Here is a 19,422-nt window from a genome sequence, read left to right on the forward strand (position 1 = left end):
AAGGTAACGACCAGGTTGCACAACAGGGGCATAACTTCACTGAACATAGGTACCCAACATTGTGCATAAGGCTATGTTTTGAACCAGTTTGAGCAGTGGTTCTTAACCTGGGCTCAGGACCTCTTTGTGGATGGAACGACCATTTCACAGGGGTCGCCTAAGACCGTAGGAAAAGACAAATTTCCCATGGTGTTAGGAACCAAAGCTTCTATTCAGGCGCCTTGGAACATATTTTTACAATCCCACCAATCAGGCATTTACCCTGACCTTCCTGCCAACTAGCTTAAAGCTCTGTTGGGGTAATTGTGCAATAAGCCAGTTGCAATCTGGTAGGTTGCCACTATTCCTCAGAGTAGTATATTTGCCCAGAAGAGGATTTGTCCCATTTTCCAATGGCAAACACAAGTTTATATTATAGTGTTGACTTATAGTTGGGGGTCACCACAACACGAGGAACTGTATTAAGGGACTGCGGCATTAGAAAGGTTGAGAATGACTGAGTTTGAGCTTCATGGTGTTCTTCAGGGCAGCCTCACAAAGAGCATATAGCATTAGTCCAACTGGGATTATTATTATAGAAATTTCAATGCTTGTAATGCATTGTATTGCAATTGTATTGCCTTGTTGAATGCTTCTGCACATCATATATTTTCTGTGGCAAAATATACATTGGATAAGTATGTAAGTGAGTGAGTGAGTGAGTAAGCGGGCAGGCAGGCAGGCAGGCAGATAAAGGAAAGAATCAAGAATAAGTAAATATCCTTTTTTACCGCCCCATTTATTTGCTCATTTACAATCATTCCATCCATCTATTCCCCACTTCTTGTTGTCTCGGAGGCTACAAAGCACTTCCTAAAAATTCCCAAGGGAGAGCTTCTTTCTGAACCAAATTTCTGCACCAGAGTAAGTCCAGGTGAGGAATTATTTCAGAATTGCAGTAATAGGAGGTTATTTTGAGGTTAAGAATCATTGACTGGTTTTCTCCTTCATTCTATTAAATAAAGGTAGGCACACTCATGACCTTTAATGTCTAGCCACAGAGCATAGCATCAAGAAAATACTTGCACTAATTGCTGAAATATGTGGCAAACCAGCAATAATGCCTGAGTCTCTGCTTACTTTCATTAGGTGGATTCTTTCTCTTGAGTATTTGTTGCAGTATCTGTTTTTGATAATTACAGTACCATGTCATGAATTATTTGAAAAAAAAAAAATCTTTCCATTTGCAGTGTAAGCCATAGGCCAGAAGATCTCAACCTGGGGGTTGGGTTTCCTTTGGGGTTCGAACGACCGTTTCACAGGGGTCACCTAAGACAGACAATTTTCCCATGGTGTTAGGAACTAAAGCTTCTATTCTGGCCCCTTGGAACATATTTTTACAGTCCAACCAATCAGGCATTTACAGTGGGGGTGTCCCTCTGACCTTTCTGCCAACCAGCTTAAAGCTTTGTTGGGAGACTTGGTGCTCGGCTTATGATTGAGGGTCATCACAATGTGAGGAACTGTATTAAGGGGCCACAGAATTAGAAAGGTTGAGAACCAGTGCCGTAGGCATATCTTATGGGTTGATCATTTCTTCACAGGCAGAAGTCACCTTAACACACTTCTGGGCTTCTGGGCAGAGCTAGCCACTTTCCCTTCCCTGGAGATGTTCACCTACAGTGTAGAGAGAAGAAAATGAATGTGGTGTTGGTTTTACAGTCCTCCGCCCTGCCCAGGCACCATATAATTAAAAGCATGCACAGAACGGCACAGCATTCCTTGTAGGACAATTGGGAGAAATAACTACTATTCTTAGTGGTTTGAATGGTGGCAATAGAGATGACTGTGGGTTTCAAGCAGCTTTTGAGGGATGAGGAAGTGAGAATAAAAGTGTCTCCATTTGTTTGGTTTTGTTTGTGCAATTTTAAGAATGAGAGGCAAGCAAATGAACTTTGGGAGTCTTGATTAAGAAGTCTGAAAACCATGAGAAAGTTAATTTTACTAGCATGATTTACGCTCAAAATTATAAGCTTCCCTTTCTAGCTCTGTTCATTTCTCTTTCTCAACTCTCTCTTTTTCAACTGTCATTGAGCCGTGGTGGCGCAATAGTTAGAATGAGGTACTGCAGGCTATTTCTGCTGGTTGCTGGTTGCCAGCAGTTTGAGAGTTTGAATCTCAGCGGCTCAAGATTGATTCAGCTTTCCATTCTTCTGAGGTTGCTAAAATGAGGACCCAGAATGTTGGGGGGAAACATGACAAAAAAACGGGTAATTGAAAAATATTAATAGTTTGTCTCTTGGCTCTGTGGATAATTGAAGCTTGGCTGCTATGTGTTTTAGTTTTATATTCTATATGTCTTTTTATTTTATTATAAGCCACGTAGAATCGGGATATGGGAGATAGGTAGATATATAAATTGATTGATCAATTGATCAGTCAGTTGAATTTATTTATTTATTTCTTGTGCGAGAGAAAAATGCAAATAGATGAAATGTTTTAAATCTTGTTGACCTTACCGAAGAAAACTGTGTGTCTCCTGGCAGCTATTCAAAGAGGAATTTAAGGAGTTCAATAAGTAATACTTATTATTTATTGTGCTTGTGATAAATGTTAGATGATTTTCCCACCAAATTACAAATGACCCTTAAACCTCATGTATTATTTTCTGTAGGAAATATTTCTACGCTGTACTTGAAAAATACAGTTTGCTAAGTTTGCTACGAAGAGCTCCATTGATTGCATTGTTGCGCTGTCAGGAATGCTAACTTCTTATCATCCTGCCTTCTCTCAGTAAGGATAGAATCTTGCAATCTTAATCTACATCTTGTCAGCAGTGCAGACCTTGAACCTATTAGTTGGCTTGGAGCTACACAGGAATTCCTTTTAGAGTGAATATGTATCCTTTCACAGATAGTTGAGACAAATATTTGGAGGTGAGCAACAATCTGAATAGGATCAGACACAGCAGTTGCAGTCTCTTGATCAATGCCACCACCATATTTTTAAAGAAATTGTTATATATTTTCATTAAAAGGGGAGGGAAAAAGAAAGAAAGCACAAATGAATAAATGGCAATTTTATAAGCATAATAAAATTAGATAAGTGTCAGCGTCCCAAATAGCATCTGAGAAATAAATCAGATTCCAGTCCAAATCTCTCAAACAAGGTTTGATTTATTAACAGAACCATGTTGGTCACACCATTGCCATCCCAATATTAACTTCCTTCCAGTACCCCAGCCAGGTTAAGGTCCATCCCTCCATCCCCACACCCCAAGTTCATCACAAGGACCAGTCCGAGTGCAGAGATAACACCAACCTCCTCCTTACATCCGCTGTGCAGAACAAAAGATGGTCTTGGACTCTAAGAAAGGAATTTGTTGTGGCTAGTAACTTTCCCTCTCATGCAACTACTCCTCCCAGTTCCCATAACTCTATTTTATTGTGGCAGGCCAAAGTCTCTAACTCCAAATGATGGATTTGGACAGGCACACACACACACTCCTTCGCAAAGGAGAAGCAACTCCTGAAACAATAGAATAAAATGGAAACTGCTTTGGTCGCGTTGATGGATGATCTCTGGCGGGTGCGGGACAGGGATTTATCCTCTCAGCAGCTTTCGATACCATCGACCATGGTATCCTTTTGCGTCGGCTGGAGGGGTTGGGAGTGGGAGGCACTGTTCTTCAGTGGTTCTGCTACTACCTCTCTGGTTGGTCGCAGTTGGTGTTAGTGGGGGGTCAGAGGTCGACCTCGAGGCTTCTCCCTTGTGGGGTGCCTCAGGGTCAGTCATCTCCCCCCTACTATTTAATATCTACATGAAACCACTGGGTGAGATCATCCAGAGGCATGGGGTGAGGTATCATCAGTACGCTAATGATACCCAGTTGTACATCTCCACCCCATGTCCAGTCAACGAAGCAGTGGAAGTGATGTGCCGGTGCCTGGAGGCTGTTGGGGCCTGGATGGGTGTCAACAGACTCAAACTCAACCCTGATAAGACGGAGTGGCTGTGGGTTTTGCCTCCCAAGGACAATCCCATCTGTCTGTCCATCACCCTGGGGGGGATTATTGACCCCCTCAGAGAGGGTCCGCAACTTGGGCGTCCTCCTTGATCCACAGCTTACATTAGACTTAGAGCACCATCTTTCAGCTGTGGCGAGGGGGGCATTTGCCCAGGTTCGCCTGGTGCACCAGTTGCAGCCCTATCTGGACCAGAAGTCACTGCTCACAGTCACTCAACTACTGTAACACTCTCTACAAGGGGCTACCCTTGAAAAATGTTCGGAAACTTCTGATTGTGCAAAATGCAGCTGCGAGAGCAATCATGGGCTTCCCCAGTTATGCCCATGTCACACCAACACTCCGCAGTCTGCATTGGTTGCCGATCAGTTTCCAGTCACAATTCAAAGTGTTGGTTATGACCTATAAAGCCCTTCATGGCATCGGACCAGAATATCTCTGTGACCGCCTTCTGCCGCATGAATCCCAGTGACCAGTTAGATGCCACAGAGTTGGCCTTCTCCGGGTCCTGTCAACTAAACAATGTCGTTTGGCGGGACCCAGGGGAAGAGCCTTCTCTGTGGTGGCGCCAACCCTCTGGAACTAGCTCCCTTCGGAGATTAGGATTTCCCTCACCCTCCTTGCCTTTCGCAAACTTCTTAAAACTCACCTCTGCTGTCAGGCATGGGGGAATTGAGACATTTCCCCCAGGCTTATATAGTTTTATGTATGGTATGCTTGCGTTTGAATGTTTTTTAAATTAATGGGTTTTTAGATACTTTTTAAATATTAGATTTGTTTATTGTATACTGTTTTATTATGATTGTGAGTCTGTGGAGAAGGACGGCATACAAATCTAATAAATAAATAAATAAATAAATAAATAAATAACATAAATAAAACACACAGGGGTTAGTATCACTTTTAACACCCCGCAGGGGGTTACTCTTAGGCTTGGTGTCTATGTCCTTTCTTAGCTCTTCCAATTCCTTCCATGATAATAAGAATGTTCAATATTGCATTAATTAATTTTACACACTTGAAAATATTTTAAAGCCACATCATTGTTAAAATCCTAATAATATGTACTGTAAATATCAACAGAATGATTGTATAAAATCTACATTAAGGGTGAAAATCACACATTTCTGTGCAAGCAATAGATTTGTCCTTATTTAACAGATCATTGAAGGTAAGATAATTTATGTTAAGGAAATACAAATGTTCAAAGTGGGATGTGTGTGTGTATATATGAGTGAGAGAGTGAGTGAGAGAGAGACGTGGGAGGGAGAGAGAAAGGGAAAGAGAGGGAAAGAGAGAGGGGGAGAGAGAGAACAATAGAATAAAACAATAGAATAAATCTGATTTTGTGTCAGATTTGCTTTTCAGGCATGAAGTTATTTTGGCTATCAAAACAAACTCCCATAAGCTATACTTCTAAGGAATTACTGTATAGGTGTTTTCCAGCACAAACCATAAAAGGTTCTTGCAGCAGTTACTATGTGTAAAACTAATTTCTGGGCATGTAATATTTAGTAGGAGCTTTTAAATAGGTTGGAAAGGAAATTCACCTTTTGGAATTTGTTTCCTTTTATTATAAACCTCCCCCCCCCCAAAGAAAATTGCTGATGCTTACAGCATTGCCACTTTAGGAAAAGCAATCCAACCTGATTGTTATATTTCCAACATTTTTTTTAAAAAAAACCCCAAATTGTCCATTTTATCAATCAATAGCGGAATGATGTTCCAGCAGTAAAAGTTCCTATATCAGTTTTTCTAAATATGATATTCAGTATAAAAGTAGTGCTTCTTTTCCCTTGAAGTGCTCATTGTTGTAATGGGTATCATATTCCCTAAGAGTAATGGTATGAGAGAATGATCTTGGGAGATGGGAAGATCTACAGAAGAATAACTGGAGGCAGCTTTGCCCATAAAAGAAATCTGGGCATGGCAAATGTCTGTGAAGGGACATTCTCTAGTTTTTTGGTCTTTAAAGCCAACAGGGGAGATGTATACTGTACTTTCAGACCTGCAAGATTCTGGTAATGTAATCTTATAATAAAGTAGAGTTAGTCCATCTGATTGTGCTTTCTGTCTGGATCTTGCCTGGTTTACCTTGCTAGACCGACACCATCTTTTTGGTTTTGAGCTTCGAATTTTAATATAACTGTTGTGTCCAGAGGACAGTTAGGCCTTGTACCCGCCCCATTTTCCTTGGGCGGGAAAATACTACAAGGTGATTGGTTGGCTGAGCCTGGCAGCTAGGGGTATATATAGCTGCCAGCCATGGCCATGTTGTTGTCTTGTTTTGTTCCTTAAACCGTTACCTTCTGCTCTGAAATAAAAAGAACCGTTACTTACCCTAGGTCTGCAGTCCTTCATTCCTGCAAGGATATAACAATATCAAGGATGTTTACTATAGTATAACAAAGATGATTATGATTAGGAGACTGGAGACTAAAACATATGAAGAACGGTTGCAGGTGCAGTATCTGCTCAGTTACAGCCACAGATTAGAGCCGTGCGATAGGCGTCCCTATCCAAGGTACTGATTGGCCGCCCGTCCCTACTTACAATGTAAGCGGGAAGTTTCTCTCTGTGTGGATTGGGTGCTGCCTCAGGCAGCTCGTTCATATATAAGCCTGTATTCTGTTTTTGCTCTCTAAGCTTGTACCTGCCATGTCTGGCATGTGTATGTAATAAACAGTTTGGTTTACCGAGGCCTCTGTACAGCAGGAATTGGGTATGACTTAACAAAAAGAGAGATTGGGGGAGACATGATAGCAGTGTTCCAATATTTCAGAAGATGCCATGAAGAAGAGGGGGGGGGGGTCAAGCTATGCTCCAAAGCACCTGAGGGCAGAACAAGAAAGGGTGGATGAAAACTAATCAAGGAGAAAACCTAGCCAAACCTAGAACTAAGGAGAAATTTCCTGACAGTTTAAACAATTGATCAGTAGAACGGCTTGCCTGCTGAAGTTATGAATGCTCCAACACTGGAAGTTTCTAAGAAGATGGTGGACAAACATTTGTCTAAAACGGTTTAGGGTTTCTAGATGACCTGCAAGGTCCCTTCGAACTCTGTTATTCTGTTATAGTTGCAAATACTACAGATCACAGGTAACAGTAATAGTGAGAAGACTCCTCAGAGAGGGGTGGCATATAAATCCAATAAATAAATAAATGAATGAATGAATGAATGAATGAATGAATACATACATACATACATACATACATACATACATACATTTGGACAGGTTTTGATCTCATCTTAAGGTTTTGAATAACCAAATAATGTCACAACAAAGATATTTATCTATTTATTTGTATCTGGCCTACTCACCAAAGAACATGGTGTTTTATGAGGGCAAACATAATTCAGGAATTCTGGACAAAGAAGGAAAAACCTAAGCTGTCACATTATATAGCAGAAAATTAATCTTTACTTTTTAAACTTAGAAATTGGATGAAAATTTTCCATCAGAAGTGAGAGGACAACATATGCATAGTCCTCATGTGGAATGTGGAAGGACATGTGAAAACTAATCATCATGGGAAAATCCCATGGATAACTATTTGGAGAAAATCTTATGGATAACTATTTGAATAAATATTTTTCTGAGTAAATTAGGATTTTTCTTAAGTATTCAAACATGTTTTGTGGGAGTGGATCCATTGATTGTTCACAGATCCATTTTGCATCCATAGTAATTAGTCTAGGATAATGTAAATATTACTATGAGAGGGAAGTATTTGCAGCTACATGTGCACATATTCACATCAGTGGTGGGTTGCTACCAGAATGCCTCAGAGCTCTGTTCTGGTAGTGGATGCCAGATTGTGCAATTTGTGTGCGAGCACTCTGGTGCCATCTTTTCGGGTGGCACCGGGTTTTTTCTGAATTTTTGGGCCTTTTTTGTGCCCTGTGCATGCACAGAAGCAAAATCTCTTGAGGGGATGCTCACGTGTGGGAGATTCAGTGATCGGAAGAAGGATGCTCATGCAGGAGCACGCGGGTGTGTGCCTGAATCAGCAGGATGTGCGCTCAGTGCACCAGTATGTGGGTAGGTGCAACCCGCTACTGATTCACACACAAATGCATCCAAAGCTCACATTAGAACCTGACAAATAGTTGTCATCATCAAAGCGTCAAGAATTCAATCTGACATTTATAACTTTTGATAGAATTATATGTCTGTTGGAAGTTGTAGCAATAACCATGCTTATACAGTGTTCCTTCGATTTTCGCGGGTTTGAAGTTTGCGAAAGTCTATACCACGGTTTAAAAAAAATATTAATTAAAAAATATTTCATGGATTTCCCCACTATACCATGGTTTTTCCCACCCAATGATGTCATATGTCATCGCCAAACTTTCGTCTGCCTTTAATAAATATTTTTTTTAATAAACTTTAATAAATAAACATGGTGAGTAATAATCTAAATGGTTGCTAAGGAAATGGGAAATTGTAATTTAGGGGTTTAAAGTGTTAAGGGAGGGCTTGTGATACTGTTCATAGCCAAAAATAGTGTATTTACTTCCGCATCTCTACTTTGCGGAAATTCGACTTTCGCGGGCGGTCTCGGAACGCATCCCCCGCGAAAATTGAGGGAACACTGTATACCACTTCACACTACAACATTTTTCAAATTGAATCACATTTTAGGTATCTTGAACAGAGCTAAGATTTCCAAATTGTTCAAAATATCAATAGTCATAGCACCTAGACCAGTGTTTCTCAACCTTGGCAGTTTGAAGATGGGTGGACTTCAACTGGGGAATTCTGGGAGTTGAAGTCCACCCATCTTCGAACTGCCAAGGTTGAGAAACACTGACCTAGACTTATATACTGCTTCACAGTGCTTTACAGCCATCTCTAAGTGGTTTACAGAATCAGCATATTTTCCCAAACAATCTGGGTCCTCATTTTACCGACCTTGGAAGAATGGAGGGATGAGTCAATCTTGAGCATGTTGAGAGTCAAACTGCCAAACTGCTGGCTACCAGCAATCAACAGAATGAGGCTGCAGTACTATACTCTAACCACTGCGCCATTGCGGCTCACTGTAACTGTGATCAAATAACAATTTAATCATTAAGAGAAGTATTTTGAAGACAGTATCTCTTTAAAGTAATATTAATTTCTTGGAAGATTTTAATCTCAGTATTTTTAGTTTAAAGACACATTATCAGTTGAGATTAAGCATTGTGAAAGTGCTTCAATGCAGTGCAGTGGAGGCAGAAATAAGAGCCCACTTCATAAAATGTATAGAGCCTGTGCTAGTTTCAGCTCTGTTGCTATTTCTTTTGGGAATAATGGAAGAAGACTGCAGATTCACACAATTTGTGTAACATCAACAATTTACAAAACCAAAAGAATGAAAGATTCTTGCTATACTTTAATGTTTTGAACAGAAGATTTAGATGCTTTGTTTAGTTGCTTTATCAGGAACAGCTGTATATCTATACTATTAAAATCAATATAGATAGTCCTCAGTTTATGATTATAATGAGCGCAAAATTTCTGTTGCTAAGTGAGATGTTTGTTAAGTGAGTTTTGTCTTACTACAGTTGTTAAGTGAATCACTACTGTTGTTAAGTTACTTATACTGTTAAGTGAATTTGGCTTACCAAATAAAAGAAACAAAATGTTTACAAGTTATGATGTATAATATACTCACTTATCTGAAAATAACTAAAATAACTTTACAATCCTCAAAGCATGTCACAACCGTTGAGCACCGCTAATGTTTGGAAATTGAAAGTTGCTTGTGAGAAGGTCGCAAAAGTGATCATGTGACCCCTGCAACTCAATAAGAGTCAGTTGTCAATCTCCTGAATTTTGATCACGTGACCCTGGGGATTCTGCAGTGGTCCATTATAACTTCAATTGATCATTAAACAAACTGTTGTAAGTTGAGGACTACCTACATTGCTGAACTCTCAAAATATCACTGAAGCACAAATTCCAATATCTCCTACTTCTGGGCATGTTGACCGTGGCTGTTGGATGCTTAGTAACAACCTGGAAGGCTACCAGTTCCTTCACCTTTTTGTTCTGATTCACTCTTTCTCCTCAAGCTGATTGTAAGCAGTTCCTCTGTGAGAAAGGTCTTAGCATTGGATATGTGGTTCCTTCCAGTCTTATTTATTTACTGGGCTACATTCAGATGACAGCACAATGTTGTATTATACTGCATGCTACTTACTTCATGGGTGTTCTGAACATGTGATACATTTATGACATTCAAAATAAAATATTTATGTCCACCTCTGTGCAGCAGAAATTTATTTTGGTAGCAAAATACTTTGTGCAAGTCAGATATCCCAAATTATATATGATTAGGTGTCAGAAAAGGGGTGAATTGATAAAATCAGCACACTGCTTCATGCTGATTATTAAGGATACAATTCTACTCTACTCTGGTAGAATTCTGTTCTATAAAACTTCACTTTTGGAATTTAGAGCAAATTATATAGAATGTCACACATATATAGAATGTATATGTGCATGAAGTTTCATACTTAAAATTGGTGGTTGCTCAAATAATTTGAGTGTTGCTAGATTTATGTGTATGTGTGTGATATATATATATATATATATATATATATATATATATATATATATATATATGTCACAAGTTTAAGCTGAATTTGAAAATTAAGGGAGACTAGGATAGATCTATTTCGGCCTTATTTTGGCCTCATCAGCTAGCCATACCCACTGGGACTTGAACCTGCAACCTTTGCCTTGTAAGGCAGAGAATTATCCTCTAGGCTACAGTATCCAATCCCTTCAGCTCTGTATCAGGGAAGGGTTACATTTTGTGTCGAATCACCCTGGTATATTGAAGGAACATCACAGCTCCTTTTTTGCCTCTCGGCCCAACCCAGGGCCATTTCCAAGGCAGTTAAATATATATGTGTATATATATATATATATATATATATATATATATATATATATATATATATATATATATATATATATATATATATATATACAGTGATCCCCCGAGTTTCGCGATCGCGATCTTTGTGAAACGCTATATCGCGATTTTTCCACCCGATGACATCACTCCCTTCCTTTCTCATCTTTCTCTCTCTCTCTCTCTTTCTCTATCTTGCTTCTTCCTCTCTCACACTCTCTTCCTCCCTCTCTCATCTCTTTCTTTCCTTCTCCCTCTTTCTCTATCTCTCCCCCTCTTGTTCTCGAGCGGCAAGTGAGCAGCCGGGCGGGCGGGTGAACGGGCAAGTGGAGCGGCCGGGCGGGCGAACGGGCAAGTGGAGCGGCCGGGCGGGCGGGTGAATGGGCAAGCGAGCAGCCGGGCGGGCGGGTGAACGGGCAAGTGGAGCGGCCGGACGGGCGGGCGAACGGGCAAGCGGAGCGGCCGGGCGAACGGGCAAGCGGCAAGCGATCTTGGGGTTTCCCCTTTGCCTGGGCGGCGGGAAGACCCAGGGAAGGTTCCTTCGGCCGCCGAACAGCTGATCTGCTCCGCAGCGTGGCAGCAGCGAGGAGCCGAAGATGGGGTTTCCCGGTTGCCTGGGCAACGGGGAAACCCCATCTTCGGCTCCTCGCTGCTGCCGCGCTGCGGAGCAGATCAGCTGTTGGGCGGCCGAAGGAACCTTCCCTGGGTCTTTCCCGCCGCCCACATGCAAACTCCACCATCTGCGCATGTGCGGCCATGAAAAAAAGGGTGCGCATGCACAGATGGTGTTTTTACTTCCGCACCGCTATATCGCGAAAAATCGAGTTTCGCGAGGGGTCTTGGAACGGAACCCTCACGAAACCCGAGGGATCACTGTATATATACAAACACACACCCATAGTGACACTTTTTCTCTGACTACATATCTCTCTCTCTCTCTCTCTCTCTCTCTCTATATATATATATATATATATATATATATGTATATATATATATATATGTGTATATATATATATATATATATATATATATATATATATATATATATATAGAGAGAGAGAGAGAGAGAGAGAGATGTAGTCAGAGAAAAAGTGTCACTATGGGTGTGTGTTTGTAAACATTTGGAACAATAACTGCAGTAGTAATTTTGGGAGTATGTTACGAGTCTATTGTTGTGAATGTGGTCAACTTAGCAATTTTTAACTATTCAGCAGAATCATCTTGATTTCCAAGCTTTCCTTTGCCGCTATAATCTATATGGAGCTATAGCCTTTGCAGCTATAATCTATATGGAGCAAAGCATGAATTAAAATGGCATTTGTAAAACAAGTAAAAAATACAAGATAGGACCAATTCCAACTCATTCTCATCTAATGGCACTCACTGTATAATTATTTGGGGCAGGAGGGAATGTTGCTTCTTTAAACAAAAAACAAAACCCAATTTAGACTAAGAATTAGTGGTCCCTATTGCCTAACTTCACTCAGATGAAAAATATGCATGTCTTTGGTATTGACTTTTGACACTTAATTTAGCTGTAACAAAGAAATAGAGTTATGCTATGTACCAAAGTGCACTTGACCACTTGCAATCTGACACATTATCTTAGTAGGGAGACTGAAGTATATTCATTTCTCAGTACTATACAAAATTGATAAAGGTCATAAAGAATCAGCCAAGGTCCTGTTATAGAATTTAAGAAGGTTAGATCTTGGTCACAAGAGTTGTTATGTCTTGAAATATCTGATTATTTTACTTGTTTAACATTGTTGTTTAACAATGACTTGTTCTTTTATAAATTTCAGCTGTGTTGGTGTAGATGAAGATGAGGCGCCAGATATTGATATTTATCACTGTCCCAATTGTGAGAAAACCCATGGAAAATCTACTTGTGAGTATATTCCTTTATAGACATAATTTTTACTAGAATTCATGGTATTACTTACAAACATTAAAAAGAGAAGCTAATTAGGCATTTTAATATTTCAGTGTAAATGTGATATGAGTTGGTTCATAGAGATTTGTGAGAGAGGGAGGGGGAAGGGGGAAGAGAGAAAGAGAGAAAAAGAAAGAGAGAGGGAGAGGGAGGGGGGGAGAGAGGGAGGGGGAAGGAGAGAGAGAGAGAGAGAAAGAGAGAGAATATCAATTTGAATAGAACTGAAGAAGCTTCTTGGATTAGAAGCCAATCATTTTCAAATAAAAAAGTAAAAAAGTCCAATTGCCTTTAGGAAAACAATCTTTGGGACAATATGAATAATTTTATCTGTTTGCTTTAACTGGGAACCATCACAATCAATGCAATATGCTTCCAGATAAGTATGAATAGGATTGGACTGCTCATAAGAGAATTTAAAATGACTCAATATGGTAAAGATTATATTAATAATAATTTCGTGTTTGACATAATGTAGCAAACTGTTTTGGGCAAGCAGTAAGAATATATTAATAAAGTCTCAACCATTACATCTTCTTTAAAATAGGATTGAAATTGTAAATGCGAATGTGAACATCTAAAAGGATTCATGTCAAGGGAATAATTTTCAAATTGAATAAGTTATCTGGGAAAGAAGCATTGTGGCAGAAAATCTCCCTTGTCAATAATGACTTCCTTATAAGGAATAAAACATTACAATTTTTTATTTCTTTTTTGGGTTCCTTGGATGGTTTCTTCTTTAATAATAGAGCAATACATGTGATTTTTAAAAATTATGACTGAAAAATAAACTTGTTATTGAATGAATAGATGTGAATCAGCGCTTGAAAGATAAGTATGCTTAAAAAAAGATAAGTATGAAAAAAACAGGTAGATACTATTATATATTTCCTTGGATTACGTATTGTGCAATTTAAGATTTACATCTATGAAAACCCTAGTGATATGTTAAATAAAGAGGGAATAATATACCTTTTTTATTTTTCTTTGTCCAAATGGTATGTGGTTCGCTGGTAGAATTCTATTAGCTGTGTATCTCAGATACATTTTGCTATTATTGATTGCAGCATATTTTCAGAAATAACGAATTCCACCTATCTTGTTACTTTTTAAAAACTTCCTTTATACTTTTAATGTTCAAAATAAAAAAGGCCTAGATTTTTTTTTGAAAGGATGACCAATTATACTATTTCAGTGTTTATGACAAGCATGTTGGGGGGTTATTATTAAAACTATTAGTGTATCGCATTGTTACAATTGCCAGGAGACCACAATGCTTTTGTGGAGTAGTTGTTTGGCTTGCCAAGGTACTGGCCCTGTTATAGGAAATGCTTGCGCGCTTCCCATGGTGCATTGCAGAAGGAGGAGCTGCCTTTGCACCAGAGAGAAAGATGAGTGACTCTTCCTGCAGTGTCACTCAAGATCTCCCCCTTTGCCGGAGCTGCCTTGCAAACTGATACCACAATCAGAAAGGTTCAGGAATCAGACTGCCTGCACAAAGCACCAGCTCAAATGGTACTTAGCTATCTACTTGCACAGAACATGCTTTCAAGCTATTAGGTGGACAGAAGCTGAGACGACTGACAGATGGTGCTAGGGCTCAAAGCACTGGAACTGAGACTATCTCCAGTATTATTAAGCCTCTGGGCCATCATCTCTCCCAATACTGGGGATTGGAACAGTCTATAAACTTAATGCATACATACAAAAGCTAGTGTTTCAGCTAGGATGCTACAACAACCCAAGTATTAGCTGCTGCAAATGAGCAATGCCAGGGTGTCGGCTGGTGAGAGAGACCAACACTGAGGAGGTAGCACCGAGAGCAGCGACTGAGAGTGGAGAAAGTGAAAGGAGAATGGGCGACAGATCCCAGGCATTGGCTAGTCAGAGTAGACAAGCTGCGGGAACAGCTGGAGGAATTGCACCTTCTTGATTGGAACAGCAGATACCGGAGACTCTGGCAAGTGAGGGTGGCCAGTGTTGAGGGCTATAAAAACAAAGTTGAGAGTGAGTCAGAAGCATTGGGAAGAAACGCTGAGAAGAACAGAGCAGAATTGACAATGTTGAAAACGCTGAGAATGGTATGGTGGAAAAAATTGATTCCTCCTTATTTTGCACTGAAAACTGAGAGCACTTTACACCTTGTACTGAGATCACTGAGTGCACTTTGGAACTTTGTTATCGTGCCTGCTGCCCCCTGGTGGAGTTTTAAAACTGGGAGGTGGTAGTTGAGTTTGGACCAAAGAACAGGGGGTGTATGGATTTTTAACCTCCCCCGTTATTAATTTTAAGATCTAAGAAGGGGAGGAGATAAGAACTGATGAAAAAGAGAACAATGTAAGGGACACTATCAACTTTGAGCCCTTTTTAAGAACTGAGATTGGAATCCGCTCCCTCCAGAGATTCGAACCGCCCCACCCCCCATGCCTTTTGTAAGAGTCTTAAGACCCATCTATGTCGCCAGGCATGGGACAACTTGTACATGCCAACCCTTCTGACCATTAAAAGTTATGTGTGGATATTATTGTGATATATTGATTGTTTTTTAAGATGATGGGTTTTTAGTCATAGTTTTAATTATTATATTTGTACTTATATATTTTATATTGTTGTTGTGAGCCGCCCCGGGTCTCTGGAGAGGGGCAGCATACAAGTGTAATAATGATAATAATAATAATAATAATAATAATAATAATAATAATAATAATAATAATTAATTTCAATATAAGACTCACAACAGATGGCTTCTTTTTGTAAACTGTTTTATACAAATACATCATATAGAAAATCTAAATATGATATAAATCTGTTTAAAACTATTTAACCATTAATTGCTTTATTTATTTATTTATTTGTTTATTTATTTATTTATTATTTATTCATTTAGATTTGTATGCCGCCCCTCTCTGCAGACTCGCTTTGCATCTCAGAAGCACTGTATTTTGAAATATAGCTAAAATATAATTGATGATGGTGATGCTATTCATTCATCATCAGTCCGACTCTTGATGATTCCTTTGGCCAATTCTCCACATCTTCCAATACTGCACTGCCAAATATATAATTAGAACTGGACAATAATTATAACTTTGTTACAACGTTGTCTAAGTTCCTCATGATTGCAAAAGCAATTGAATCTCTGTAAACTGAAGCCAAATATGCAGTTCAAGCACTAAATGACTCCTGGTTAGATACAGGGAGCTACAACCTTGGTACTTCTTGAATTGAGACATTTGGAATTATTTTGACTACTTTCAAGAGGACTGGAGGCCATTTGGTGTCATGATTCTGCACAATATTATAACTAATTTTGGCTATAACATTGCTTTGATGAGATTGAAAGAACAATATGGCAGGTTTGCAGAAGCATTCATATCAGTAAAAATAAGTATTCTAGGTTATCAATCAAAGCTGAAAGTAATGTTAAAATGTTTCAATTTTGTACAACCATTTTATTTCTATTTTATTTAACCAGGAACCATTTGAGATTTAAATTTTCATACTATAAAAATACAAAAACTTTAAATAATATGTCCAAGGAAATTTACCCATGTGGTAGGGCTCTATTACTTTTATTCTCTTTTTCCTTTTACCTTCTGCTATTGGTATCTTATGATTATATTATTTTATGGTTTATGTACACTGAGAAATTATGCACTGGAGATAAATTTTTCAAGTGTACAATCACACTTGGACAATAAAGAATATTCTAGTCTAATATTATAAGAGTCATATTGCTAAACCCAAACCTTAATCTGAATGTGCTCTGAGAATCTACATAAGAAAAAATTCTAGTCATTCTTTAAAAACGTATCTGCATGTCACAGGCCTCTTCTCATTCCCAATCCATACTTAGTTTAACCAAAGATACTTTCTTCTGATTCAATATGGAAGTAGTGTGTCAGGCTGAAGCCACTTTAGTTGGGGTCTTTGGCCTCCCACACTTTATGCTGTGTTAAAATGTATTCTTTGCTGTGGGAATTTGGGAGGGGTCATTGCATGAGGGATGTCTGCATGTAGCCATGACAAATTCCTTCTGGATTGTCAAGGTCATCCTTTGTTTTTGCACTCCTTCACCTGCATCGAAGGAGGTGGGAGTTGGCAGATGAAGATTGTTCAATGTGATGTACTTGGATTGCAAGGGATTGAACTTTCAACCGGGTGGAAAAAACCCTGGGACTTCAGATTCTGGTTTCTCTCAGATGTGCCAACATGGCTCTGCTAATAAATTGGAACTTGAAGAAATACTTTGCCTCAGACTCTGATTTGATTTTTGATGCTCTTTGGAACCCTGACACAGTGTTTTCTGTCTTCTGACAAAGCATCCTATATAAATGCAGCTGCAGTAATGACTTGCTGATTCTTTTCATCTGCCAGCCATGCCCCTTTCCGTGCAATCATTGCCTTTCCTGGCATTTTGGTTAGTGCTAATGGATTGGGGTGACATTGGAAGATCATCATTATTGTCATTATCATGTCATCAGTCATTATCATTATCAATATCAATATTGCTACTTTGTCAATAGTTAATAGTGTTTATCCTCTGTGTTGACTACGATACTCCAAGGTCACTAGATAATCCTGTAAGCCATGATTTCTCTAAAGTGGCCAACCTGCCAGCCAAGACTTTTTTCACTTCTTTTGTCTGTCAGGCACTTTGCACAGGATTGCTACAGAAGCACTTACTTTAAGAAAAAAGTTCGGACAAATGGCTACAACTCCTGTGATGGCATATTTAAAATCAATTCACATTCTAAACTTAGCACTTTCAAGAGACACAGGAGCTGAATAAGAGATGAGAATCCCCACCGTAAGAATCTTGAACATAAACTGAATTCTAAAGAGGGAGGACAGTCTCGCCGCTATGATTTCTGTAATTACATCTCAACCTAGCCTCTTTCATTAAATCCTGATAAAAGTCATTCTGAAGGATCTGACTTTTTACGGAGGTTGGCAGCCAAGAAGTTGATTCACATCTCAGTCATCTGGTAGAACTTTTGCCCTCCTCAACGTAGAGTGGGAACAACTGGTGAATAGTTTCCCCCCACAGCTAATGGCCCCTTTCTGTGCCTTAAATGCCCCACAGAAAATTGTGAGGATAGCATTACTCTTCATCTTCATTCCAGAAAGGAGACGGTATCTACTTAGAAAAGATAACGATATAGTACTTTTGTGCTAACTCCCAGACTGCAGAAAAGCATATTAAATTGATTATCCATCTATGCCTATATATTTTGGACTTGATTGGCTTGAAGAAGGCTGTGAAGGGCTTCAAATGATGCTTCCTCTTTCATGACATTTTGGCTGGTGTATACAAAAGGATTTGCTCAACATTAAGATCTTGGGGGGGTGTAGTGGTTAGAATGCAGTATTGCAGGCTACTTCTGGTGTCTGCCAGTTGCTTTCCATTTGGCAGTTCGAATCTCTTCAGCCTCAAGGTTGACTCAGACTTCCATTTTTCTCAGGTGGGTAAAAGGAAGACCCAGATTGTTGTTCTGACCCAGCCTCCTGATAAATGAACACAGCACAAACAGTATCTTTATAAACTTCTCTTTCATAGTAGCGGCTACTAATTGTCTTCCTTAGCAGTTCGAAGTTCAAATAAAGTATAACCAGTTTTTTCCGGTGTAATGGCTGTTAGTCTCCTTAACAGTCAGCAATAGTTGAAATAAAAGAACACAAGTCTGACAAAAAGGCTTTCAGATTAACAGCAGATAACCCACACAAACCTTGCTTTTCTTTGGCAAATGGCCCAGGAACAATTTGCAGGCAAACTTGACGATTTCAAAGAGGAGCAAAACAGAGGCTTGAATTCAAAGACAAGGACTAAAAATGAACGAAGTTGCTTCCTGCAAGTTTCTCATTCTTTTTCATCACTTAAATAGGCTATGGGAGTGGCGAGTTATCCTCAAGCCTTACTCCCGAGTAGTCCTCCTCGAACATTTCCTGCCTTTCTGTGCATGCGCGCATTGAGAACAGGCTCCTCCTGTTCCTCTTCTTTACTTACGCCAGTCTCTGGAGATTCTGAAGGTCTTTGGCACTGAACTTTCTCCAGGCTCCATGCCTGGCCCAGATGCCCCCCCAGCCTCTTCGCTGTCTGCCTCTAATGTCAGCTGCACAGGCTGCAGGTGGACCACAACAATTGTTGGGGGCAATATCCTGATTCTGTAAACCACTTAAAGAAGGCTGTAAAGGACTGTGAAATGATGTGTAAGTCCAAGTGCTATTGCTATTAGAATGTAGAAGTTAATTAATTAGGAAATTAATTTATTTTAGGGGCAAATCAGAAAAAAATGTTCTGTCTTCTCCTATCTGTCAGCTGACTGTTATTTATTGCAGACTTTTAGGTACAAAAGATAAGGGTTTATTGTTCTTTTTGCAATTATAGCATTTTTTTTAAAAAAAATGAAAGAATGTCTGGCACACACTTTCAGTGATGGATGCCTTCCAAATGTCAATATAAAAATAATTTCTTGTGCTCTCTACTTTACCACTGTAGCCTGCTGGCTTGCTACTTTATAAAAATGTTTTCCTTATACAACATTAACAGTAATTTTGATTTAATAGTGTTTCAGA

The 19,422-nt window shown here is 39.3% G+C and overlaps 1 protein-coding gene across 1 annotated transcript in view; it reads left to right on the forward strand.

Moving 5' to 3' along the window:
* The window catches only part of PHF2 (PHD finger protein 2), a 155,241-nt gene that overhangs the window by 60,480 nt on the left and 75,339 nt on the right, over positions 1-19,422 (forward strand). Inside the window, exon 2 of the mRNA XM_070738534.1 lies at positions 12,719-12,804. Within this exon, the coding sequence (XP_070594635.1) occupies positions 12,719-12,804 (86 nt within the window). The remainder of the gene's footprint in view (positions 1-12,718; positions 12,805-19,422) is intronic.

The sequence above is a fragment of the Erythrolamprus reginae genome, chromosome 2 (assembly GCF_031021105.1).
Source record: "Erythrolamprus reginae isolate rEryReg1 chromosome 2, rEryReg1.hap1, whole genome shotgun sequence".
Lineage (NCBI taxonomy): Eukaryota > Metazoa > Chordata > Lepidosauria > Squamata > Dipsadidae > Erythrolamprus > Erythrolamprus reginae.